At 43.6% G+C, this 26,988-nt stretch overlaps 1 protein-coding gene across 2 annotated transcripts in view; it reads left to right on the top strand.

Moving 5' to 3' along the window:
• ica1 (islet cell autoantigen 1) overlaps positions 1-26,988 on the top strand; it is a 41,376-nt gene that overhangs the window by 10,747 nt on the left and 3,641 nt on the right. The window contains exons 6-11 of one of the 2 annotated variants that reach the window (XM_034174310.1): positions 10,758-10,956; positions 20,099-20,224; positions 20,445-20,543; positions 20,628-20,725; positions 20,878-20,924; positions 21,158-21,403. In XM_034174310.1, coding sequence (XP_034030201.1) covers positions 10,758-10,956; positions 20,099-20,224; positions 20,445-20,543; positions 20,628-20,725; positions 20,878-20,924; positions 21,158-21,403 — 815 coding nt within the window. Of the gene's footprint in view, positions 1-10,757; positions 10,957-20,098; positions 20,225-20,444; positions 20,544-20,627; positions 20,726-20,877; positions 20,925-21,136; positions 21,404-26,988 lie in introns of both variants that reach the window. The other variant, XM_034174309.1, reaches the window with a different exon arrangement.

The following is a 26,988-nucleotide window of genomic DNA, read 5'->3' as shown; positions in this document are numbered from 1 at the left end:
ATGCTGTAGCTCCTCTGAAAAAGAGAGCCTTAAATCAGAAGTGCCTGACTCCGTGGTATAACTCACAAACTCGCAGCTTAAAGCAGATAACCCGTAAGTTGGAGAGGAAAAGGCGTCTCACTAATTTAGAAGATCTTCACTTAGCCTGGAAAAAGAGTCTGTTGCTCTATAAAAAAGCCCTCCGTAAAGCTAGGACATCTTACTACTAATTGAAGAAAATAAGAACAACCCCAGGTTTCTTTTCAGCACTGTAGCCAGGCTGACAAAGAGTCAGAGCTCTATTGAGCCGAGTATTCCTTTAACTTTAACTAGTAATGACTTCATGACTTTCTTTGCTAATAAAATTCTAACTATTAGAGAAAAAATTACTCATAACCATCCCAAAGACATATCGTTATCTTTGGCTGCTTTCAGTGATGCCGGTATTTGGTTAGACTCTTTCTCTCAGATTGTCTGTCTGAGTTATTTTCATTAGTTACTTCCTCCAAACCATCAACATGTCTATTAGACCCCATTCCTACCAGGCTGCTCAAGGAAGCCCTACCATTAATTAATGCTTCGATCTTAAATATGATCAATCTATCTTTATTAGTTGGCTATGTACCACAGGCTTTTAAGGTCAACCAATCAATCAATCAATTTTATTTATATAGCGCCAAATCACAACAAATAGTTGCCCCAAGGCGCTTTATATTGTAAGGCAAGGCCATACAATAATTATGTAAAAACCCCAACGGTCAAAACGACCCCCTGTGAGCAAGCACTTGGCGACAGTGGGAAGGAAAAACTCCCTTTTAACAGTAAGAAACCTCCAGCAGAACCAGGCTCAGGGAGGGGCAGTGGAACTGGTTGGGGCTAAGGGAGAGAACCAGGAAAAAGACATGCTGTGGAGGGGAGCAGAGATCAATCACTAATGATTAAATGCAGAGTGGTGCATACAGAGCAAAAAGAGAAAGAAACACTCAGTGCATCATGGGAACCCCCCAGCAGTCTAAGTCTATAGCAGCATAACTAAGGGATGGTTCAGGGTCACCTGATCCAGCCCTAACTATAAGCTTTAGCAAAAAGGAAAGTTTTAAGCCTAATCTTAAAAGTAGAGAGGGTGTCTGTCTCCCTGATCTGAATTGGGAGCTGGTTCCACAGGAGAGGAGCCTGAAAGCTGAAGGCTCTGCCTCCCATTCTACTCTTACAAACCCTAGGAACTACAAGTAAGCCTGCAGTCTGAGAGCGAAGCGCTCTATTGTGGTGATATGGTACTATGAGGTCCCTAAGATAAGATGGGACCTGATTATTCAAAACCTTATAAGAAGAAGAATTTTAAATTCTATTCTAGAATTAACAGGAAGCCAATGAAGAGAGGCCAATATGGGTGAGATATGCTCTCTCCTTCTAGTCCCCGTTAGTACTCTAGCTGCAGCATTTTGAATTAACTGAAGGCTTTTCAGGGAACTTTTAGGACAACCTGATAATAATGAATTACAATAGTCCAGCCTAGAGGAAATAAATGCATGAATTAGTTTTTCAGCATCACTCTGAGACAAGACCTTTCTAATTTTAGAGATATTGCGTAAATGCAAAAAAGCAGTCCTACATATTTGTTTAATATGCACATTGAATGACATATCCTGATCAAAAATGACTCCAAGATTTCTCACAATATTACTAGAGGTCAGGGTAATGCCATACTCAGGGTAATGAGTAAGGATCTGGTTAGACACCATGTTTCTAAGATTTGTGGGGCCAAGTACAATAACTTCAGTTTTATCTGAGTTTAAAAGCAGGAAATTAGAGGTCATCCATGTCTTTATGTCTGTAAGACAATCCTGCAGTTTAGCTAATTGGTGTGTGTCCTCTGGCTTCATGGATAGATAAAGCTGGGTATCATCTGCGTAACAATGAAAATTTAAGCAATGCCGTCTAATAATACTGCCTAAGGGAAGCATGTATAAAGTGAATAAAATTGGTCCTAGCACAGAACCTTGTGGAACTCCATAATTAACCTTGGTCTGTGAAGAAGATTCCCCATTTACATGAACAAATTGTAATCTATTAGATAAATATGATTCAAACCACCACAGCGCAGTGCCTTTAATACCTATGGCATGCTCTAATCTCTGTAATAAAATTTTATGGTCAACAGTATCAAAAGCAGCACTGAGGTCTAACAGAACAAGCACAGAGATGAGTCCACTGTCTGAGGCCATAAGAAGATCATTTGTAACCTTCACTAATGCTGTTTCTGTACTATGATGAATTCTAAAACCTGACTGAAACTCTTCAAATAGACCATTCCTCTGCAGATGATCAGTTAGCTGTTTTACAACTACCCTTTCAAGAATTTTTGAGAGAAAAGGAAGGTTGGAGATTGGCCTATAATTAGCTAAGATAGCTGGGTCAAGTGATGGCTTTTTAAGTAATGGTTTAATTACTGCCACCTTAAAAGCTTGTGGTACATAGCCAACTAATAAAGATAGATTGATCATATTTAAGATCGAAGCATTAATAATGGTAGGGCTTCCTTGAGCAGCCTTTTAGGAATGGGGTCTAATAGACATGTTGATGGTTTGGATGAAGTAACTAATGAAAATAATTCAGACAGAACAATCGGAGAGAAAGAGTCTAACCAAATACCGGCATCACTGAAAGCAGCCAAAGATAACGATATGTCTTTGGGATGGTTATGAGTAATTTTTTCTCTAATAGTTAAAATTTTATTAGCAAAGAAAGTCATGAAGTCATTACTAGTTAAAGTTAAAGGAATACTCGGCTCATTAGAGCTCTGACTCTTTGTCAGCCTGGCTACAGTGCTGAAAAGAAACCTGGGGTTGTTCTTATTTTCTTCAATTAGTGATGAGTAGTAAGATGTCCTAGCTTTACGGAGGGCTTTTTTATAGAGCAACAGACTCTTTTTCCAGGCTAAGTGAAGATCTTCTAAATTAGTGAGACGCCATTTCCTCTCCAACTTACAGGTTATCTGCTTTAAGCTGCAAGTTTGTGAGTTATACCACGGAGTCAGGCACTTCTGATTTAAGGCTCTCTTTTCAGAGGAGCTACAGCATCCAAAGTTGTCCTCAATGAGGATATAAAGCTATTGACAAGATAATCTATCTCACTCACAGAGTTTAGGTAGCTACTCTGCCCTGTGTTGGTATATGGCATTGGAGAACATAAAGAAGGAATCATATCCTTAAACCTAATTACAGCGCTTTCTGAAAGACTTCTAGTGTAATGAAACTTATTCCCCACTACTGGGTAGTCCATCAGAGTAAATGTAAATTTATTAAGAAATGATCAGACAGAAGGGGGTTTTCAGGGAATACTGTTAAGTCTTCAATTTCCATACCATAAGTCAGAACAAGATCTAAGATATGATTAAAGTGGTGGGTGGACTCATTTACATTTTGAGCAAAGCCAATCGAGTCTAACAATAGATTAAATGCCGTGTTGAGGCTGTCATTCTCAGCATCTGTGTGGATGTTAAAATCGCCCACTATAATTATCTGAGCTAAGCACTAAGTCAGACAAAAGGTCCGAAAATTCACAGAGAAACTCACAGTAACAACCAGGAGGACAATAGATAACAACAAATAAAACTGGTTTTTGGGACTTCCAATTTGGATGGACAAGACTAAGAGACAAGCTTTCAAATGAATTAAAGCTCTGTCTGGGTTTTTGATTAATTAATAAGCTGGAGTGGAAGATTGCTGCTAATCCTCCGCCTCGGCCCGTGCTACGAGCATTCTGGCAGTTAGTGTGACTCGGGGGTGTTGACTCATTTAAACTAACATATTCATCCTGCTGTAACCAGGTTTCTGTAAGGCAGAATAAATCAATATGTTGATCCATTATTATATCATTTACTAACAGGGACTTAGAAGAGAGAGACCTAATGTTTAATAGACCACATTTAACTGTTTTAGTCTGTGGTGCAGTTGAAGGTGCTATATTATTTTTTCTTTTTGAATTTTTATGCTTAAATAGATTTTTACTGGTTGTTGGTGGTCTGGGAGCAGGCACCGTCTCTACGGGGATGGGGTAATGAGGGGATGGCAGGGGGAGAGAAGCTGCAGAGAGGTGTGTAAGACTACAACTCTGCTTCCTGGTCCCAACCCTGGATAGTCACGGTTTGGAGGATTTAAGAAAATTGGCCAGATTTCTAGAAATGAGAGCTGCTCCATCCAAAGTGGGATGGATGCCGTCTCTCCTAACAAGACCAGGTTTTCCCCAGAAGCTTTGCCAATTATCTGTGAAGCCCACCTTATTTTTTGGACACCACTCAGACAGCCAGCAATTCAAGGAGAACATGCGGCTAAACATGTCACTCCCGGTCCGATTGGGGAGGGGCCCAGAGAAAACTACAGAGTCCGACATTGTTTTTGCAAAGTTACACACCGATTCAATATTAATTTTAGTGACCTCCGATTGGCGTAACCGGGTGTTATTACTGCCGACGTGAATTACAATCTTACCAAATTTACACTTAGCCTTAGCCAGCAGTTTCAAATTTCCTTCAATGTCACCTGCTCTGGCCCCGGAAGACAATTGACTATGGTTGCTGGTGTCGCTAACTTCACATTTCTCAAAACAGAGTCGCCAATAACCAGAGTCTGACCCTCAGTGGGTGTGTCGCCGAGTGGGGAAAAACGGTTAGAGATGTGAACGGGTTGGCGGTGTACACGGGGCTTCTGTTTAGGGCTACGCTTCCTCCTCCTCACCCAGTCGGCCTGCTTTCCCAGCTGCTCGGGATCTGCCGGGAGGGCACTAACGGCAGCTAAGCTACCTTGGTCCGCACCGACTACAGGGGCCTGGCTAGCTGTAGGATTTTCCAAGGTGCGGAGCAGAGTCTCCAATTCGCCCAGCCTGGCCTCCAAAGATACGAATAAGCTACACTTATTACAAGTACCATTACTGCTAAAGGAGGCCGAGGAATAACTAAACATTTCACACCCAGAGCAGAAAAGTGCAGGAGAGACAGGAGAAGCCGCCATGCTAAACCGGCTAAGAGCTAGTAGCGGCGCTAAGCTAGCGGATTCCTAAAAACACGCAAAGTGAATAATGTGTAAATAATTTAGAGGTGATTCAGCAGAGGGAGTGCTTTAGTTAAGGCACGTGAAGATTACACTGTGAAACAAATCGTTATCTAGTTAACTAGATAAATCTAACTGCGCAGATTAAACAGCTAACAGATACAGCAAAACACAGCTGTGCTCCGGAACAGGAAGTGATACAATACCGCAGTGAGAGCCAACCAGCAGTCTGATGAATGAAAAATAAACATTATATATATATAATGTTTTCGGTTAAACCTGTCACTTGGGACAAAATCTATTTCAGTTGGTCCACTATTGATTTAGAATTCAAACACCATTACAGGCTAAACAGTTAAAAAATGTAAGGTTGTGGAGCAAACTAGAAACTTCATAATAAACCACTTCTTGTTGTCACTATATATGTGAAAATATAATTCTAATCCTACTACATTTGTTCCGCAAATCTGATTTGTTAATCATTTGAAATTTCAGACTATAGAATATCACTGTGACGCTGGCAAAATATTCAACCGTTTCACATTTGATGTATTACTCCGTGTCCTGACCGCATTGTTACGCAGGTGTCAATAATGGCACTGTCAGCTGAGAGCGAGAGAAACTGAATGTGCGACGATGATGCCGAAATGCATGGATTTAACTGGATTGATTGATGGATTTTCCCCTGGATTTAACTCAACGCAGTTGACGAGATGGAGAAATCTGTGGGTCTGCTCACAGAATTTCTAGTTTGGTATGAAGACGCTGTTGCTACGGTAAGCTTCGCTGACTGAATTACTTACAGAAAAATAAACCATGTAAACGATGGAATTGGATTATAATGGGAATAGTCCCCTTGTGTCCGATGATTTGGGGATGCTAATGCTGGATTATGGTCACAAATATCCGTTTTACTAAAACTCAATTTGCAACCATAAAATAAAGGCATTAATGTCCGCAAATCATCAGACACAACAGGGTTATTCCCCAATTAGCGTTTGATAACATGGAGAGGATCATGATGGAGATACACATCTGCATGTTTATCTCAGTAAATGTAAAGAAAGTTTTCGAAATGACTGATACCACAGTTAATGGCTCGTCTTAGCCTTCTTCTGTTTTACTGACGTCACACTACACTAAGTCATTAAAAATGGCTTGTCAATGAGGGGCTTGTGCCTGTGGTAAACAGAAGAATGAGCCCCTATCTCGCATTTTAATTCACTACGGGATGGATTAATATACTTTATGTTCAGAATGAAATGTTTAACCCAAAAACATCTTTAGTGCCCAAGTTGAAAAATCCAAAAGCCTTAAGGAAAGAAAAACAGAGGACTGTTGACTCTTGGTGGAAGTACACAGTCTATAGGCACCTTGACACTTGCATAAATTTGATTCCCGCACTGGCACGCAATCTTGCCATAGCTAGGGCACATCATCAGTGATGTACCTGAGGTCAGTGGGTGTTTCAGGTCTTTCGAACATCAGACACCCTCTCTCAGGCGACCCAGCTGAGGTTGATCAGACCTCAACTTGTGCCCTAGCAGCACTCGACCACAGATCCGCCCTCTTTATCCAGAGCCACCTTGAGGCTTTCTCTGCTGCCTCTGTGTTGTTATGGATGGCCCCCCTCCTCCTCTCTCCTATGATGCCGAGTGCTGTGTGGGCCCTGTACAGAGACTGTCCGGCAAAGCCTCTGCACTCTACCTCCACAGGCAAGCACCTAGCCTTCCGGCCTTGTCTGTGGCAGTTGCTGACTAGGCTGTCATACTTCTCCCTCTTCCGCTCAAAGGCCTCTCCCATTCATTCTTCCCACGCTACAGTGAGCTCCAGCATGACAACATTCTTCATTGCCTCTGACACCAGAATGATGTCAGGTCTGAGGGTGGTCTTAGCAACATGCTGGGGGAACTTGAGTTGGCTGCCCAGGTCCAGTGACAGCTGCCAGTCCTGTGCAGTGTTGAGAAGCCCTGATGTTGCTCTTGATGTTGTTTTTGGTTTCTCCCCAGCTCTGATTAAGTTGATGGCTTTCTTTGTGGGCTCTGACCTCCAAAAGTTGGCAATGCCACTACAAATGCTCTCTGCAATGGTCTTGAGCACCTGATCGTGACGCTATCGATATCTGACTTCCCCCAGAGCTTTTTGGCAGTAACTGAGTATGTGCTCAAGGGTCCCCTTTCTCTGGCAAAGGGGGCATGCTGGTGTCTCAACCAAACCCCAGCAGTGCAGGTTGGATGGGTTGGGAAGTACATCATAGACAGCCTGGGCCAAGAACTTGATGCGGTGTGGCTCTGCCCACCAGGGGTCAGTCCACGAGATCTTCCTCTCCGCAACATGCTCCCATCCCGTCCAGGTGCCTTGCTGTCTCATTCCCACTGCTCTGCTGCATCTCTCCTCCTCCACCACTGCTCTCACGTCATTCTGGACTAGTTGCCTCCTCTCCTGTCTCAGAGCCTTGTTAAAAAGGGGAGCGGGGGTGCAGTAGCCCCTAGTCTGGCCGTGCCTCTGGCCACTGTTCCCACCAGGACTCTGTGCTGTAGTCGAGACTCTGCCTGCTCCACTGCCACCTCCACTCTCCATTTCCTGCCAGTCTTGACTGCTACTCTTGCCCCGGATACTTTTGGGTCCGCTGACTCATGGAATTGCAGCACCTCTCTTACACGCAAGACCTTGGACTTCTCGTCCATGGATTTCAAGGGGAGTGACAGTTTGCAGGTATTTCCATAGAGGGCGATGTTGCTCAAGCTCCTCGGCAGCCCTAACCATCTCCTCAAGTAGCGACTGACTCTCCTTTCCAGATCTGAGATGGTAATGATCGGGAACTCATAGAGGAGCAGAGGCCACAGTATCCTTGGCAGAATCCTGTGCTGATAAATCCACGCCTTGAATTTTCCTGGAAGGCCAGTCTTGTCCACAACCTTCAGCCATCCATCTAGGTCCTTGCAGTTGTTCTTGATGGAGGCTGTATCCCTGAGGCTGCTATCGAAGAACTTTCCCAAGCTCTATCGGCTTCTCAGAGATGGTAGGGATCGGTGTTCCTGCAATAGAGAAGTGGAACTTGTCTGCCACTCTGCCCTTTTTCAAGACCAAGGATCTTGATTTTGCAGGCTTGAATTACATCCTGGCCCATCCCATTAGCCTCTCCAGCCCCATCAAGATCCATCTGCCAGGATGGCCTGGTGGTCACTGTCAGGTCATCCATGAAGGCATGGACTGGCGGTTGGCAGATCCCACACAAAGACTTGGGACCTCTGCACTCTGGGTCTGCAGATTTCACTATCATGTTCATCGCCAGAGCGAACAGGATCACTGAGATGGTGCAGCCTGTGATGATTCCCATGTCCAATCTGTGCCACTCAGATATTGTTGATCCTGCTCAGACCCTCAGGCTGAAGTCACCGTAGTAAAGTAGGAAGAGGTCTCTTACTGCAGCTGGAACATGGTGCCTCTTCAGGGTTTCAAGGACCAGCTTGTGGGGCATTGAGCCATAGGCATTGGCCAGATCTAGCCACAGCACCACCAGATTACCCTTATTCTCCCTTGCCTCTCTGAGGAGCTCTGTGACCACACCAGTGTTGTAAGCATCCTAGTACCCCGGGGATGCCGCCTTTCTACACGGAGGTGTCTACGTATCCGTTCTTGAGGAGGATATCAGCCAGTCACTTAGCTACAATGCTGAAGAAAATCTTCCCTTTGACAATGAGGAGCGAGATTATTCTGAACTGGCTGATGTTCTTGGAGTTCTGCTCTTTAGGGATCCACACACCCTCTACAAACCGCCACTGCTGCGCTGGCTTCCCCCCTTCTCCAGATGACCCTCAAGATCTTCCAGAGCCAGTGTAGCAACTTGGGACAGTGCTTATAGACCTTGTAGGGTGTTTCGCTTGGTCCTGGGGCTGACCTGGACCTTGCTGTCTGCACTACCTCCTGAATTTCTTTCAGGAGTGGCTCCCTCAGATCAAAGGCCTCAGCAGGCTCTGGTGGTGTTATGACAGCCTTCCACTGTCCTAGCTCTTGGTCTCGGTTGGGGTCACTGAAGGTGTCGTGGAGGTATTTGTTGACTTCCTCCTTTGAGCAGGCCAGGCCTCCACCGCGTTTCTGTCTGAGGAGCCCCTTCATGAAGCCGAATGGGGTGTTGATGAAAGTAGCCTACTCCCTAGCCCTCTCCCACTGCCATCTCCTGTGTTGTTCTGCTCTGCGCAGGATTAGGAGACTCTTCCTGAGAATGAGATGGAGCTTTGCCAGTGGCACACGCTCCTCGTCACTGGCTGCCTTGTGCTGTTTCTTCAGGGCTTTCAGTTCTTTCCTGATGTTGTAGATTTTAACTGCCCTCTGGTTCTTGGTGTAAGGCTACTTGGCTGCCCTTTCCTCTCAACACCAAACCTCTCAGCAGCCATGCTCACTATGATGGTCGTCATAGTCTGAAGCCTACGCTCAACATCCACTTTGGCTGTTACATCCAGCACCTTGTCTGCATCCTCATCAAACTTCTGCCACTCTGCTGTTTTAGAGGCTTGGGGCTATCTGATCCTTCTCTTCTCAGACTGCCTGTTTGGAGGGACTGTTCTCACCACTTGGAGGCTCTGGGCTCTGTGGGGTGCTTCCTGGCCCAGCTCCTCCTCTGTCTCACCAGGTGCTAAACCTGTGCATTGGGGTACTTGCAGATGCTCCTTATATTTCATCTTTGTTTGATGGATCTTTAAGCCCTTCTCATTCTTGCAGCTCTTTCCACAAAGGACTCTCTACTCGTCAGCGTTTGTCCATTGCTGTTATTCATTGTAAAAGGTTGTAAATTGTGTGTGGACTGTTTGCAGCTGCATGCGAGTGTGCAAAGCAAATTTTGAAATGTTCAAAACTTTTGCCACGCATCATTAATTTTGTGAACTAGTCATAAACATTGTGCAACCTATTCGAAAACACTGTCAGTGCATGCAAGGCATCTTAATGATTATGACGGGATATTACATCTATAATAAACATAATTTAACATAACATAATACACTACACTGGTCAAAAAAAATTTCTTGCATGGACTGAGATCCGATTTAGGCAAATTTTGGGGTACTGAATCTGAGCTCAGATTTCCTCTATCATTGGCTACGAAAGGATTATATAGCGTGGCGTCAAGCAGAACAAAGTGGGGCACATTGGCATGACAAATTGTGTTGTAGTGCGGGAACTAAATTCGTGCAAGTGTCAAGTGCCTTATGACTAGTCTATAGTTGATATTAAAACTGCTGCAGCACTAGAAAATAAACAGAAATTTTATCACTTCATATCATGTAAGCCAAGAATGTCCCATTTGACCAAGTAACCCTCAGCAAGAAAAGTCAGACAGAACTTTTAAATGCTGAATGTTAGTGACACTGCTGTACACTGTGCAACATATTTATGTTAGATATTATTATGTGACATTTATAATTATGATAAATCTGAATAAGTGTGATCACTGATAAAATATTTGAAAATATTTTGATGTGACTTGTTTGATCCTCAACATAACTTTCATGCTATTATGAATAACTATTGCATAAATGATGGACTGAGAAGGTTTAGAGGCTACTGGTTTTCGAAAAGATGTTTTACCACCGCAAACATCACAAATACACAGAGGAAAACATTTACAGTTGCCAATGGCTTTTCATGCAAAAACAAATCTGTTCATGATTCATTTTAGGTGAAGTTGTCACATGCAGGATTGTAATCCTGAATTAATGCTGTATCCTGCAGGTTAGCTCTGCGGAATCCACTGTTCCGCCTGTACCAAGAGGTTGAAACATTTCGCTATCGAGCTATCTCGGACACGTGGCTAACAGTAAATCGGATGGAACAGTCCAGGACAGAGTACCGTGGAGCCCTGCTTTGGATGAAGGATGTTTCCCACGAACTAGATCCTGACACACATAAACAGATGGAGAAATTCCGCAAGGTTTGTCAAGGATTATATCACAGAAATAGCTGGAATTAAGCAAAATTCTTCGGCACCAGAGTGTTTCTGTATAATGTGGATTATAGATGTTTTATTTTCTTAATTAGTATGTCAGTAAAACATTGATTTTGAAATATTAAGTTTTCTTATTGGTGCGCTGGACTGCCCCTGGCTGAGCATTAGCCTCCCCCCACTTTTTTTTTTTTTTTTTTTTTTAAAGTTGGTTAAATACCCACCTGAAATTAAATTATTTTCTTTATTAAAGTCTATTAAACGCCCATCCTAAAATAAATTAATTTTGTAACGCTAACATATTGTGAACAGCAAAAAATAATGACTTTTCATGATGTTTTTCCTCATCTCTTTCATGTCTTACCTGTGACAACTTCATCAGTGTGCGCTGGTAGTAGTCGTATGACAATGATGTCAATTTGAAAGTTTGCAGTCTGAGAGTATATGATGGATTGAGTAAACTGATTAGAAGGGACTGAATTAATATTTTGTTTGGTTGCAAAAGTCATCGAATGCATCAGTTTTCAGTGGATTCCAGGCTTTGATGGAATGAGTAAACAAACACTGACTGCGAGTGTGCAATGGTTTTGGAAGCAAACAGAAGATAAACTGATAACTCACCGATAAATCTGCCTTCACATGTCAGCATTCAGCAGCAGGACAAACTGGATGTTCCATTGTTTTAAGTGAGAGGTTGATGGGAAATATTCCACCTCCTGTTGTTGCAAATGGATGTAGTTTTAACAATGAGGAAAAAAGAGACATTATTTAATTGCAGAGAGTCGCCTGGCTTTAAACAGCTAGGAATAACAATGTGATATTTCAGAAAGGAAATCATTCATAACCTCACAAAAAGTTACGTTTTTATGTTCCCAGCAGAGCCACGGTTTCCTGTTTTAATATAATGCTGTGCAGAAGGCTTCTATGAAGTAAGTTATTGTCCGTGTCATTATAATTGAAAAATGGCCGCCCTTCACGTCACCTTCTGCAGTCTGCCGCTTTAGGAATTCTGCTGTGACGGTTTTTCTGCTGCAGACATTAGAAAGCAGCTGAACATCATCTGGATGTCCACTGGCAAGCTATGATGTGCAATCATCGTGAAAGTTCTGTCTGATGTCCGCTCTGACGTTTTGAGCATATACACAACTTTCCGACAGATGTTAGCTGACCAGGAACACAGAAATCAGGAAATGATGTGTAAAGGACAAAAATGGACACAAAGGAGTGAGTTATTTGTCACTTATTTTTTATTTTTGAGGAAATCTGATGTAGTGAAATGGGCGTACCGACAAACGTAATATTGGCCGTGCTCGTGCACTGGCCCACCCCCTTTTCAGGCAGAATATCGTGCGGAACTCCCTCGAGATTCCAATGCATGAGTACGGTAATTTTCAAAAAGGATACAATGTTAGACAACTATTAAATTCAGTTTAAATTTCAATTTATTTTTGCAGCGCCAAATCACAACATAAGTTGCCCACAAGGTGATTCATAATGGTAAAATCGAACTTTACCCACTCCGAGCAAGCGTGTAGGCAACAGCAGTATGGAAAAAAACTCCCTCAGCTGTATCTTGAGGAAGAAAACCTCAAGCAGACCACTGTCCTTACCACTGTCGCCTGTGTGCTTGCTGTAGGGGTTGGTATGGTTAGTCCTTACTTGTGTGAAGCACCTTGAGGCAGCTTTGTTGTGATTTGGCGCCATATAAATGAAATGATTTAAATTATAAATTAGGCCAGAATCAGAGGAAAAAAAAACCCATCTCTTTTAGCCATATTAACAACAATACAAATAATAACGATAACAAAGATCAAATAAATAAAGTATGTGCAAAACAGAGATTATAAAACTAAGCATCCAGATAAAAAAAATCCAGAGTGGCAAAGGGACCCACAGTTCATCACAAGTGGCAAAGCTCATCATAATGTGACTGGGGTCCACACACCACATGCTCAGACAGGGGACCACTAGATGGACACTGCAGCAGTACAAGTGCAGAGGACAGTTCATCAGCCTCTTGTAAGAAGATGCACTTTCATCTCATTGTTCTGGCTTTGAAGCTGGGCAGCCTCCTGCCTGAGGGGAGAGGCGTGTTGTACAAGGTGGGTGGGGTCTTACATGAGAGATGGCCCTCTGCGTCTACACCTGCTGACATAAATGTCATCCAAGGAAGGGAGGCTGCTTGATTGTTTTTTAAGCAGTCTTAGCCTCCCGTTGCAGTACCTTGTTGTCAGCTGCAGAACAGTTCCCATGCCAAACAGTGGTGGAGGATGTCATTATGCTCTCCACCACAAGTCAAAAGAGGCCAGTACACCAGGACTGAGGCTGGCTGCTTTAGCCTCCTGAAAAAGTACAGACATGAGTGTGCTTTCCTTATAATGCTGGCTTTGTTGGTGGCCCATGTGAAGTCACTGGAGATGTGCAGGCCCAGGTATTTGGAGGTGGACATCATCTCCACAGCTGCTCCTCCGATGAAGTGGGAGGCGGGGGTGTCCTCCTTAAGTCCACAGCCATCTCTTTAATCTTCAACATTGATGCAGATATTGTTTGCTCTGCATCAGTTCACAAGTTCTTCCACCTCCTGACTGTACAGAGTCATTGTTGTTGGAGATCAGTCCTGGTACAGCTGTGTCATCTGCAAACATCACTGTATGATTCCTTAGGTACCTTGCAGAGCAATCATATTTTAGCAGTGTGAACAGCAGGGGCCTCAGGACAGGTGTGCTGGTGTAAGATGATAGGCCATGGATCTTGACAGACTGTAGGCTGTTTGTAAAAACATCAAAGTTTTCATTGCAGTATTAACAATTATGTGACTAAAGACTGCACAATAATGGGAACTAAAATCCAGGAAGAACAGCTTGATACATGAATTCCCTGCTATCCATGTAGATGACAGGCGAGTCGACAACAGCTGACACTGTGATACAGACAGATTCCTCCTGTAAAACATAGTGATGGGGGTCCCCATTGATGTTTATAGTGTCCTTTATGAGAGTCAAAACCAGCCGTACAAAGCATTTCATGACTATCTGGGTGAGTGCCACAGGACGATAGTCATTCATGCTTCCCACAGCTGAATGTTTGGGCACCGGAATGATCATGGACATCTTGAGACAAACAGGCATCACAGTTTTGGAAAGTGAAAAGATAAAAATGTCCATAAACACCTCTATGAGCTCCTGAGCACAATCTATCAGAATCTTTCCAATAACACAGAAGTGAAAGAAAGCAATCGCTGAAAATCCGCTCGTGTGTTGGTCAAAGGACAATGTGCTGTCAAAGGTCACCCTGGGATTTTTTGCTTCATCACTGATGAATAACACACAAATCCAACATTAACATTAGCTAATCAAATTGGTGTCTGTGTGTCTCAGGACCAATGACTATCATCTCAGCCTTGTCAGAATTTGACTGAAGAAACGAACAACCCCAGTTTACCAACTATGTTTAGAAAACCTAAACACATTCAAATTAAGAAAATTTACATGTTTAAAAAACAATATTATCAAATGTTTGTGCCCTTGTTGTACACACTTGTACATATTCTGCCTTTATAAATTAGACCTGTTCTAAAACACCATGCTGGTGCAAGTAAAGAACTGCCCTAAATTACCATTTATTATCTTAAACCTTTCCTTCAGCGCTTGCAGAACTGTCACTAATATCTGTTCAGCAACATGGAGAAAAAAGGCAAAGAAAAAAAACACTCAAAACTGTTGGGCACAGAAATCAACAAAGTGGAAGCAAAACAATTTTTGGAATTGTCAACAATGGTTTGACAAATGATGAGAAAAAAATGTGTGGGAGCAGATTAGAGCTGTGGTAAATTCTGCCTGAGACAAAAATAAAATGCATATCATACAATATATAACGAGCAAAAAAAAGAAAAAAAAAAAGAATCCACAGGAGTGCAATCAGAGGAGGGCAGAGTGGCTCTTCTGTCTCTGCTTTGTCTTTATTGACCTTATTCCAATCAACTCAGTTTGAAAGCCCCATGAACAAGCTATTACTACAACCCAAATTCCAATGAAGTTGGAACATTGTGTGAAATATAAATAAAAACAAAATACGATTTGCAAATCCTCTTCAACCTATATTCAATTGAATACACCACAAAGACAAGATATTTAATGTTCAAACTGATAAACTTTGTTGTTTTTGTGCAAATATTTGCTCATTTTGAAATGGATGCCTGCAACACATTTCAAAAAAGCTGGGACAGGGGCAACAAAAGACTGGGGAAGTTGATGAATGCTCAAAGAACACCTGTTTGGAACATTCCACAGGTGAACAGGTTAATTGAAAACAGGTGAGTGTCATGACTGGGTATAAAAGGAGCATCCCCAAAAGTCTTAGCCATTTACAAGCAAAGATGGGGCGAGGATCACCATTTTGTGAACAACTGCATGAAAAGAATAGTCCAACAGTTTAAGAACAATGTTTCTCAATGTTCAATTGCAAGGAATTTAGTGATTCCTTCATCTCCAGTCCATAATATAATCAGAAGATTCAGAGAATCTGGAGAACTTTCAACACGTAAGCGGCAAGGCCGAAAACCAACATTGAATGCCCGTGACCTTCGTGATCCTTCAGACGGCACTGCATTACAAACCAACATAATTGTGTAAAGGATCTTACCGTGTGGGCTCAGGAACACTTCAGAAAACCATTGTCAGTTAACACAGTTTGTCACTACATCAACAAATGCAAGTTAAAACTCTACCTTGCAAAGCGAAAGCCATAAATCAACAACATCCAGAAACGCCGTCACCTTCTATGGGCCCAGGCTCATTTGAAATGGACAGATGCAAAGTGGAAAAGTGTGTGCTGTGGTGTGATGAGTCCACATTTCAAATTGTTTTTGTAAATCATGGACATCATGTCCTCCAGACAAAAGAGGAAAAAGACCATCCAGATTATTACCAGCGCATAGTTCAAAAGCCAGCATCTGTGACGGTATGGGGGTATGTTAGTGCCCATGGCATGGGCAACTTACACATCTGTGATGGCACATCAATGCTGAAAGGTACATCCAGGTTTTAGAGCAACACATGCTGCCATCCAAGCAATGTCTTTTTCAGGGACGTCTCTGCTTATTTCAGCAAGACAATGCCAAGCCACATTCTGCACGTGATACAACAGCGTGGCTTCGTAGTAAAAGAGTGCAGGTACTAGACTGGCCTGCCTGCAGTCCAGACCTGTCGCCCATTGAAAATGTGTGGTGCATTATGACGCGCAACATACGACAATGGAGACATCAAGCAAGAATGGAAAAGAATTCCACCTACAAAGCTTCAACAATTAGTGTCCTCAGGTCCCAAATGCTTATTGAGTGTTGTTAGAAGGAAAGGCGATGTAACACAGTGGTAAACATACCACTGTCCCAGCTTTTTTGAAATGTGTTGCAGGCATCCATTTCATAATGAGCAAATATATATGCACAAAAACAAAGTTTGTCAGTTTGAACATTAAATAGCTTGTCTCTGTGGTGCATTCAGTTGAATATAGGTTGAAGAGGATTTGCAAGTCATTGTATTTGTTTTTATTTACATTTTACACAACGTCCCAACTTCATTGAAATTGGGGTTGTAGCTTACATGTCTGTAAACCAAATACATGTATACACTATTAATCTGTCAGACAGCTTGTGAACATGACAGATCCCTCTGAAGACCTCAGATGAGTGCATATGGGTTGCCCTGACCTGCTTTTCAAGGTCATAGATGTCAACTCAGGAAATTCTTGAACATAACTTGCGAACAAATACACAACAGAAATATAAATGCAACACTTTTGGTTTTGCTCCCATTTTGTATGAGATGAACTCTAAGATCTAAAACTTTTTCCACATACACAATATCTCCATTTCCCTCAAATATTCTTCACAAACCAGTCTAAATCTGTGATAGTGAGCACTTCTCCTTTGCTGAGATAATCAATCAATCAATCAATTTTTTTATATAGCGCCAAATCACAACAAACAGTTGCCCCAAGGCGCTTTATATTGTAAGGCAAGGCCATACAATAATTATGTAAAACCCCAACGGTCAAAACGACCCCCTGTGAGCAAGCACTTGGCTACAGTGGGAAGGAAAAACTCCCTTTTAACAGGAAGAAACCTCCAGCAGAACCAGGCTCAGGGAGGGGCAGTCTAATCCATCCCACCTCACAGGTGTGCCATATCAAGATGCTGATTAGACACCATGATTAGTGCACAGGTGTGCCTTAGACTGCCCACAATAAAAGGCCACTCTGAAATGTGCAGTTTTATCACACAGCACAATGCCACAGATGTCGTAAGATTTGAGGGAGCGTGCAACTGGCATGCTGACAGCAGGAATGTCAACCAGAGCTGTTGCTCGTGTATTGAATGTTCATTTCTCTACCATAAGCCGTCTCCAAAGGTGTTTCAGAGAATTTGGCAGTACATCCAACCAGCCTCACAACCGCAGACCACGTTTAACCATACCAGCCCAGGACCTCCACATCCAGCATGTTCACCTCCAAGATCGTTTGAGACCAGCCACTCGGACAGCTGCTGAAACAATCAGTTTGCATAACCAAAGAATTTCTGCACAAACTGTCAGAAACCATCTCAGGGAAGCTCATCTGCATGCTCGTCGTCCTCATCGGGGTCTCGACCTGACTCCAGTTCGTCGTCGTAACTGACTTGAGTGGGCAAATGCTCACATTTGCTGGGGTTTGGCACGTTGGAGAGGTGTTCTCTTCACGGATGAATCCCGGTTCACACTGTTCAGGGCAGATGGCAGACAGCGTGTGTGGCGTCGTGTGGGTGAGCGGTTTTCTGATGTCAATGGTTGTGGATGGAGTGGCCCATGGTGGTGGTGGGGTTATGGTATGGGCAGGCATCTGTTATGGACGAAGAACACAGGTGCATTTTATTGATGGCATTTTGAATGCACAGAGATACCGTGACGAGATCCTGAGGTCCATTGTTGTGCCATACATCCAAGAACATCACCTCATGTTGCAGCAGGATAATGCACGCCCCATGTTGCAAGGATCTGTACACAATTCTTGGAAGCTGAAAATGTCCCAGTTCTTGCATGGCCGGCATACTCACCGGACATGTCACCCATTGAGCATGTTTGGGATGCTCTGGACCGGCGTATACGACAGCGTGTACCAGTTCCTGCTAATATCCAGCAACTTCGCACAGCCATTGAAGAGGAGTGGAACAACATTTCACAGGCCACAATTGACAACCTGATCAACTCTATACGAAGGAGATGTGTTGCACTGCATGAGGCAAATGGTGGTCACACCAGATACTGACTGGTATCCCCCCCCCCCCCCCCAATAAAACAAAACTGCACCTTTCAGAGTGGCCTTTTATTGTGGACAGTCTAAGGCACACCTGTGCACTAATCATGGTGTCTAATCAGCATCTTGATATGGCACACCTGTGAGGTGGGATGAATTATCTCAGCAAAGAAGAAGTGCTCACTGTCACAGATTTCGACTGGTTTGTGAACAATATTTGAGGGAAATGGTGATATTGTGTATGTGGAAAAAGTTTTAGATCTTTGAGTTCATCTCATATAAAATGGGAGCAAAACCAAAAGTGTTGCGTTTATATTTTTGTTGAGTATAATAGCAAGTTCACTGGATTGGTATATAGATGGCTCACGTGATGACAGTGTATATACAGTCTATGGTGATGACCTCACATATATTTGCATATGGCTGACCTTGACTCACTTTTCAAGGTCACAGGTCAGCTAAGCAAATTCTTGATAAACCTTCAGCCATTATTTCATTTGTGGATACAGCACTGGATAAACCTACTTAACTTTCGCCTGATTTATTGCCGAATGTTCAGTCACAGCACGTGAAAGTCAGTGAAATGCTCATATCATCATGAGTCATATCTCCCAAGGAGGACGGCATACCTCATACACACTCTGAGTGCCACTTTAAATGGTAAATGGACTGCATTTATATAGTGCTTTTCCATCTGCATCAGACACTCAAAGCGCTTTACAATTACGCCTTACATTCACCCATTCACACAAACAGACTCACACACCGATGCCAGGGTGCTGCCATACAAAGCGCTCACTACACACCAGGGGCAACATAGGGATTAAGGACCCTGCCCAAGGGTCCTTTGCGAGTTTCCGGTCAGGCTGAGGTTTGAACAGAGGATCCTCTGGTTTTAAGCCCAATGCTTAACCACTACCATCACAGACTATAATGCAGTCTTGTTAAGTTTCCAGCCCAAGAAAACAGCAGAGAAACAGTGAATCATAAATTTATCAGCACTATAAACCAAGGGTCAGCTTCCTCAGTGTAATGGGCCTAACCCGTTATGGTGTCACTTCTGTAAACAAATGAGCCTGGTGTTGCATTGTGGGAATGATTGGGGGAGGTGAGGATCCGCCATTATGCACCATTGTTGTTGAGCATTCTACAAGTAAACGGAATACTGGATAGTCCTGAAAAGCCTAATTGTCCTATCAAATAATGGTATTACAGCCCGGTATACACTGTGTGATTTTTGGCTGTCCCAGACGAAAGACTAGCATCATGAAAGAAAGGTGGCGTTTTTGTTGGTCATGGCTCCTAAAGGTGGTCTCATGTCGCACTGAGTGACAGATTCAGGGACAGTCGTCCAACTCTTGTAACCAAAGATAGCCTGGGAAGAATATCAGACGTTCGAAATTCTACGACACGCGCCTATAAAAGCAGTTTGAAATGACACAGTCTAGCCTGTCCCACAATGCCGAGCAGTAGACACAGACTCAATACATTACTGTCTTTGTGAAACATTTGACATTGTTTATTCTGCGCTATCCTTTGTGGTTTTTCTCCGAGCCAAATAAAACCAGTAATACCAGAAATTTAACAAGACAGCATTAAAAGGATCCTTTGAATATACGACAAAGTTACATGCAAAAAATACCCAGGATCACAAATGCATGTAAAGCAACAAACTACCAAAATACTCCCTAGAGGGCAGCACACACCATCTCATAGTGGTTCTAAAGCCTTAAGTACAAGGGACAGAACCAAACATGTTTCCTCACACAGATACAAACTGGAGCTGCAGCGTTTTCACAATCCACACTTGAAACTGTGTTTATCTGCATTTGATTTATCTCAGGTTCAAGCTCAGGTGCGCACTACCAAAGGAAGGTTCGACAAACTGAAAAATGATGTCTGCCAAAAGGTCGACCTGCTGGGAGCCAGTCGATGCAACCTCTTCTCTCACGTGTTAACCACATACCAGGTAAAGCCAGCAACACTGAGCCCAAACAGGCTGTTTGATGGCTTCAACACGTGGCCGAGCCAGGAAGGCAGAAAACTCCAAGCTATACACAACAACTGCTGAACAATTTTATTTCAGGCCAACACGAGCAGCCACTGCTCATAACGAAAACATGGTTTAGGTGAGCCGCTACTACAAACAGCTAAAGATGCATCCTAAGTTGTTTTTCCATGATTTCCAGACAACACTTTTGCACTTCTGGGAGAAGACATCCCACACTATGGCAGCCATTCATGAGAGCTTCAAGGGCTGTCAGCATTATGAGTTCTCCACACTGAAGGTCAGAGAGGATCTTGGCCTCTTGAGTTTTGTCAGTCTATGTTGTACATCTGGAAGAAATAAGCAATAACTGATAATCCTGCAGAGCCTGCAGGATCCCATGGACAAGCTGGTTAAGAAGAAAGGCAAGAAGAAAATAAAAACAGAGATGGAAATACAGCAAGCTGAGACCACAGCTGACCAGTGAGGATATGCGTGATCTGTACACAGTTACACAAACCTCATTGCATTCCAAATGTACAAATGCTGAACAATACAGAACTTGTTGCATTTTCACACACCTGTTGCCTCATGTGCATGTGTTGCAACCAATCTTCTCTTTGCCATATTTACAGACTCATCTCACTGACAAATGAAAACTGTGACAGTCAGCCTGCAGAAGGTAAAAAAAATTAAAAAAATACAACGCTGTTAAGCCTGTGCCCTATCCATATCACATTTTTATTCTTGCAGATTAACTGGCTTTGCTTAGAATTATACTATAATCATCAGAATCCCTGTGAGTTAAAATACGATACAGATAAGAGACTAACTGAACAGGAAATAATCCAGCATTAAGTAATTATTCATTTTTGCTCCTTGTGGTCTTTCTAGCAAACAGTGATGCTCTCTCAGCTGCTCCAGAGTTGCAAGAAGAGAAGGACAGCATGGCCTTACTGAGTGAGATCCTGGGCAGTGTGTCGATGGACGAGGATGAATTTTCTCTGGAGTGGACAGAAGTGTTCGGGCAGAGAGAAGAGGGAACAAGTGCGGTGTCCGATGGAGGAGGTCCAGAGGATGGCCCACAAACAGAAAGGGCCTTCTTTCTACCATCTCAGCTGCTGGACCAAAATTTAAATAATCTACAGTCTTCCCTCTCAGGTCAGGGATGCACTAGCTGATCTGTGCGTGTCTGTATGTGCACCCGTGCCCTGGGTCATGTTTAAATTTGTCTAGAAAACTTATATAGTTGCACAATTTTGTGATACAAACGTGATAAATTCACCATTTGTCACATTCATTCAGTTGCGGTGGCAGCAGACCAAGCAGTTCATACCACACTTCCCTATCCTCAGCCAAGTCCCGTAACTCTTCCCGGGGAATCTCGAGGTGTTCCAAAGCCAGCTGGGAAATATAATCTTTTGAGCATGTGCTTGGCCTTCGTCTTCCCAGTTGTACATGCCTGGAAGACCTCTCCAGGGAGACTACTAGGGGACATCTTCACCAGATGCCCGAACCATCTCAGCTGGATCCCTTTGATGTGGAGAAGCAGCGGCTTTACTGAGTCCCTCCCAGATAGTCAAGCTTCTCATTATGTCCAGGAGTCATAGTAGCTAGAGCTTAGATATTGTCATAACTGAAATCATACAAAATGAGTAGATGAGCTGGAGTTATGTTGAATTTTTGAAGTACATCAAAATGATGTAAAAATTATGCTTTTAATTTTTACATACGCACATGTAACGGAGGCCAGCAGGTGTCGCTGTGCAGATGTAGTTAGTAAACCTCACTCCCAACAGCTCAAAAGGATTCTCTGGTCACAAGGCCAGAGCCCTGGGTTTTAGCCTTCTGGTTAGAGAGTCCGCCTCCCATGCCGGAGCTCGTGAGTTCGCGTCCCGAGGGGAGCGAATGGGCGGAGTCAAGAACAACAACGCAGAGTGCAGCCGCTACAATGGTGCCGTGTACCCGGATGGGAGTGAGTTTAGGGGGGTGAGTGTAACGGAGGCCAGCAGGTGTCGCTGTGCAGATGTAGTTAGTAAACCTCACTCCCAACAGCTCAAAAGGATTCTCTGGTCACAAGGCCAGAGCCCTGGGTTTTGGCCTTCTGGTTAGAGAGTCCGACTCCCATGCCGGAGCTCGTGAGTTCGCGTCCCGAGGGGAGCGAATGGGCGGAGTCAATACCAACACAACGCAGAGTGCAGCCGCTATAATGGTGCCGTGTACCCGGATGGGAGTGAGTTTAGGGGGGTGAGTGTAACGGAGGCCAGCAGGTGTTGCTGTGCAGATGTAGTTAGTAAACCTCACTCCCAACAGCTCAAAAGGATTCTCTGGTCACAAGGCCAGAGCCCTGGGTTTTAGCCTTCTGGTTAGAGAGTCCGACTCCCATGCCGGAGCTCGTGAGTTCGCGTCCCGAGGGGAGCGAATGGGCGGAGTCAAGAACAACACAACGCAGAGTGCAGCCGCTACACACACACACAGACAGTGGTGGAAGACATCAAAAACAATACTCTTTTCACTCATGGTAACGACAACATGACACTTAAGTAAACTGACTAAACCAGTTGCACTACAAAAACACAATAAATCAATAACACTAACAACACTGTTAACCTAACATGAACAACAATAACATTTACAACCCCCAAAACACACAACTCCCATGGTACAATGCAGCACAATGTCCATTTTTACTGTTTAGCAGTAATTGCTAATTTTTCCAAAAAAATTAGTCCTATCAACTTTCTGTTTTCGTAGTGATCATCCTTGACCCAAAATACAGAAGCATACCAAACGGCAAATGTCAGCTCTCACCGGTTTCTGCGTGATCAAAGCCATGCACACGCATGCACACACACAAGAGGCCACTCGGCCATTATAATATAGATAAATGACTAAACGGGTGTAACCCCACGCAAAAATTAGAGAAACACAACTTCACTTTAGGTCAACAGCTGCACGTGTTGAATGATTGAGAGCAAACGAATGACTGCAGTATCTGCATATATTAAATTGCACAGACGTTTTCCCTCACTTCATACATATTTGAAACTACCGGACTCAACCACAAACTTCTTCATGAGCGAAATGGATAATGTCTCAAGTTTTTTTTCCCTCCTAGATGTCTAGAAATGTTTTTCACCCCTCCCCCATTTATTGATTTTTGTACATCCACACAAACATTCCATGTTAGACACAACCTTCTCATCAAGTTGCATGAAAATTGGTGCGCTAACAAACCAAGCAGATGCAAGTGAAAAGTTTTAAAAATACATATAAAAAGTAATAAATGCATCTTCCTGAGTTGCTTTCATTAAGGAAAGTCAGCTCTGGGAGCTTGCTTGGCACTGCCAGTCACGGCATCCAGAGACACCTGGGCCCGGTTTCGTACAGCTGTCTAATCTTTTCGTCTACTAAACTTACTTATTTGCCCAACATTAGCCTAAACTTGTAGATTAGCCATCTAACATTAGTTGACGATTTTCATTGGCATAAGCAGCCTCGCGAGTGCTCTTGCCTAGAAACACCTCCAGTGCACAAGTTTTGTTTACTTCCTGGTTGGTCATCTGCTACAACCATGGCCAAGTTTGGCACACGGTCGACTTGGAGACATGGATGGTGTCGCCGACAACTTGCTGAAAGGTCCCACAGGCGTAAAACCTCAGTGCAATCAAAACCTGAAGAAGGGCTGGCAGGGTGTTCTTCCTCCTCGCTTGGTGGTGGATGTGTGGAGCTACCATGTCTGGGGCTGAAACGATTAGTGAAGCAACTCGAATAATTCGATTACAAAAAATGTTTGAGGCAAATTCTGCATCTCGAAGGTCTGTTTAATGTTGTACATATGCCAGGCCTGTGTGTGGTGCTGTAACATTGTTGTCCATTTGACTGCTCCCGTTTTTGTTTGGGGTCGCCACAGCAGAAACAGCCAGATCCGCATCGGTATTTGGTACAGGTTTTACGCCGGATGCCTTTCCTGACGCAACTCCAGTTTCACCTGAAGAAACACATGCATCCACTGGTGTTCCTAAGAGGTCTCCCATCCAAGTATTAACCAGATCCTGCACTGCTTAGCTTGAGATCTGATGGGATCAGGCTGACACAGCAGACTAGCTGCATGTGTGGTGCTGTAACATCCCCAGACAAAAACAGAAGAACATGCGCATAAGCCATGTAAAAGCTAATCAATGTAGCACCAGAAGCTACAACTGTCAACAATGCGGCATTCAGAGTAAAATGAAGCCTTTTAAGAGAAAGAGGGTCCACACTGATCATCTAAAATAGACTTAAGCCCCTTTCATACCAGGGTCAACGTAGAGTTGCGTATTGTGGCGTATCAACTACGTGGAGTTATGCAGCTCTACGCCAGGTTTTTGCTCCCCTATGCAGCAGTATGCTGAGGGGTATGCGAGGCGGACACAAGAAATTAAACTTGTTAAATTTTTTCTGTGTAGAGCACTGGACGCAGAAAGTATGCAGTTTTTAAACAAGTTGTAGCGCATGTGTGTGGCTGCATGATCCACGCAGCGCATGTACGTGCTGACAACAGGTGATCGAACTGGTGGAGGTGTGTGTTCTCAGAACAGGTAATCGAAACCCGCAAGCGTGCATGTGACTGCATGATCCACACAGCCCACATCGCCTGTGCCCGCTTACAACAGGTGATCGAATGGGCGGGTGGATGTGTGTGCTCAGAACAGGTAATCTAATCTGTGTGTGAGTGTGTGGTGAAATGATACACACAGCCCACACCGCCTGTGCAATAGGTGATCAAAATGGCTGAATGAGCCATTGCGTGTGCATGAGCCAGTCTGTGGCCGGGATGCATCAGTTTATGCACTTCAGTAATCCAATAATGAGAAAACATGGTTACACTCTTTCAATTCATCAACTGGATTTCTTTCAAAATCTAGAGAACAGCAGCAACAGGTCCTGGGTCCATGTACTGTTTTGAGAACAGAGCGCATTTCCACAATGCCCCCCCCCCCCAAAAAAAAATAGGCAGGAGTGGACTGTGACAGGCAGAAAAATGGATTATCCCAGTCCCGGAACACTTGCTAGCCTTCCTTCCTCTTACATCAAGTGGTGGTCCATGATAGCTGCCATTTTTGAGGTAAGGAAGGCACTGAGGTTTTGCTGAATAAAATAAAATTAGCCTCCTCTGTAGCAGTTTAAAAACTTTAGTCTGTTAACGTAAAACTTTAGCCTACTAAGTGCTTTGTGCAACAACTAATGTCAAAAGATTAGTTGACTGAGTTGAGTCAACTAAAGAAGATTAGACCGCTTTATGAAACCGGGCCCTGGAGCTAAAGGCAGTCAGTCAACGTCATATCCTACGGTTACTTTAGCTGCAAATGACAGCAACAAGCTTCGCCGCTTGAGGGACGCGCCTGCTACATCTCTGTACAATGTCTTGTAAATCATGTCAGAGGTATTATCTGATTCAAAAAACAACTTTTTAGATGTGGAAGTGTTTATTTCTTGCTCTTTTACAAAATATATGAGAAATGTTAATTTATACAGAAGCACAGCTGTTTAGGGTGAATTACATTATTTTGATATATTGTGTTTGAGCGAACAACCAACTGATGTCACGCAGCCTTTTTTACTCCAATTAGCAGTGGCTGTCGCGTCCCTCAGTATTTGCATCAAACAGATTTCTGGTCTATTTTGGCCCCACCTTGCTGGCAGCTGAGCGACCATTGTCTCACCACTGCAAAACGCCCACTCTGATCTAAGTCATCGCTCTGCCTATGTTGCTTTCTGCTGTTTGTAGCTATAGGGTTTGGTGACTAGTTTGAATCCAAGCCTTATGAGCATAAAGTAAGAGGCTAGAGGCACCATGACCTTGAAGACTTGGACCTCCATTCTCCTGTGAAGATACAGCCATTGCCAAACACCTTTGTCTGGCAGCCTCATAATTCCGAGAGGGCTTCTCAGATGTTTCACAACCACAAAGGCTGACCTCTCAAAGACCTGAATGTCATTGCAGTGATGTGAATCTCTCAAGTTTGAAACTTTCACCAGAAACTACTACACTTCTGATGACTTGAGTCCAAGAAGTCATTGAAAGCCTGGATTTTCATCATGATCGCAAACCAGACACTGACTCCTCACTCAGCTTTTCAAAGGATTCCACAAAGATCATAGTATCGTCCCTACAGCAAACCTATCCTCACCAACAAAGGCACCCACAACAAGATTCCACAACCTTATCCACTGCCACATCCGTGCAAACACTAAACAGAGCAGGAGCCAGGACACATCCCTACTTAACACCAGAATTCACTGGCTATACGCTGGCTTTGATGTTACAGCAACTTACTGGGGATCTTGTGAATTCTCAGAATGTCCCCCAAATCAGCGTAATCAACCAAGTATGTAAAACACTCAGTGAAAGTCTGCATAGGCTGCAAAGAAGTCCTGTTGATATTCAAGCTTGTGTTCAATGAGTACTCGGAGCTCAGATGTGAGCAGTGGTTGACTTGTTCGGTGTGAAACCAGGCTGCTGGCACTGTATCCCATTAACTGTAACCCTTGCCCAACACAGAAAGCAGTGTAATACACCTGTTGCTGCTGCAATCCAGACAATCACGGTTTCAGAGAGGGACAAGTCCTATGTTCCGGTCTGTTGGAATGATACAGTACCTTCTCCCACACTTTTCAACATCTCCAACTGCCTGGAAAATGTGACAGCACAGAGCCTACAACACCCCCCCCCCCCCCCCCCCAACCCAACCACACACACGCAG

Source organism: Thalassophryne amazonica, chromosome 7 (genome assembly GCF_902500255.1).
Source record: "Thalassophryne amazonica chromosome 7, fThaAma1.1, whole genome shotgun sequence".
NCBI classification, from domain to species: domain Eukaryota; kingdom Metazoa; phylum Chordata; class Actinopteri; order Batrachoidiformes; family Batrachoididae; genus Thalassophryne; species Thalassophryne amazonica.
This window is presented reverse-complemented; position numbering and strand designations above follow the sequence as displayed.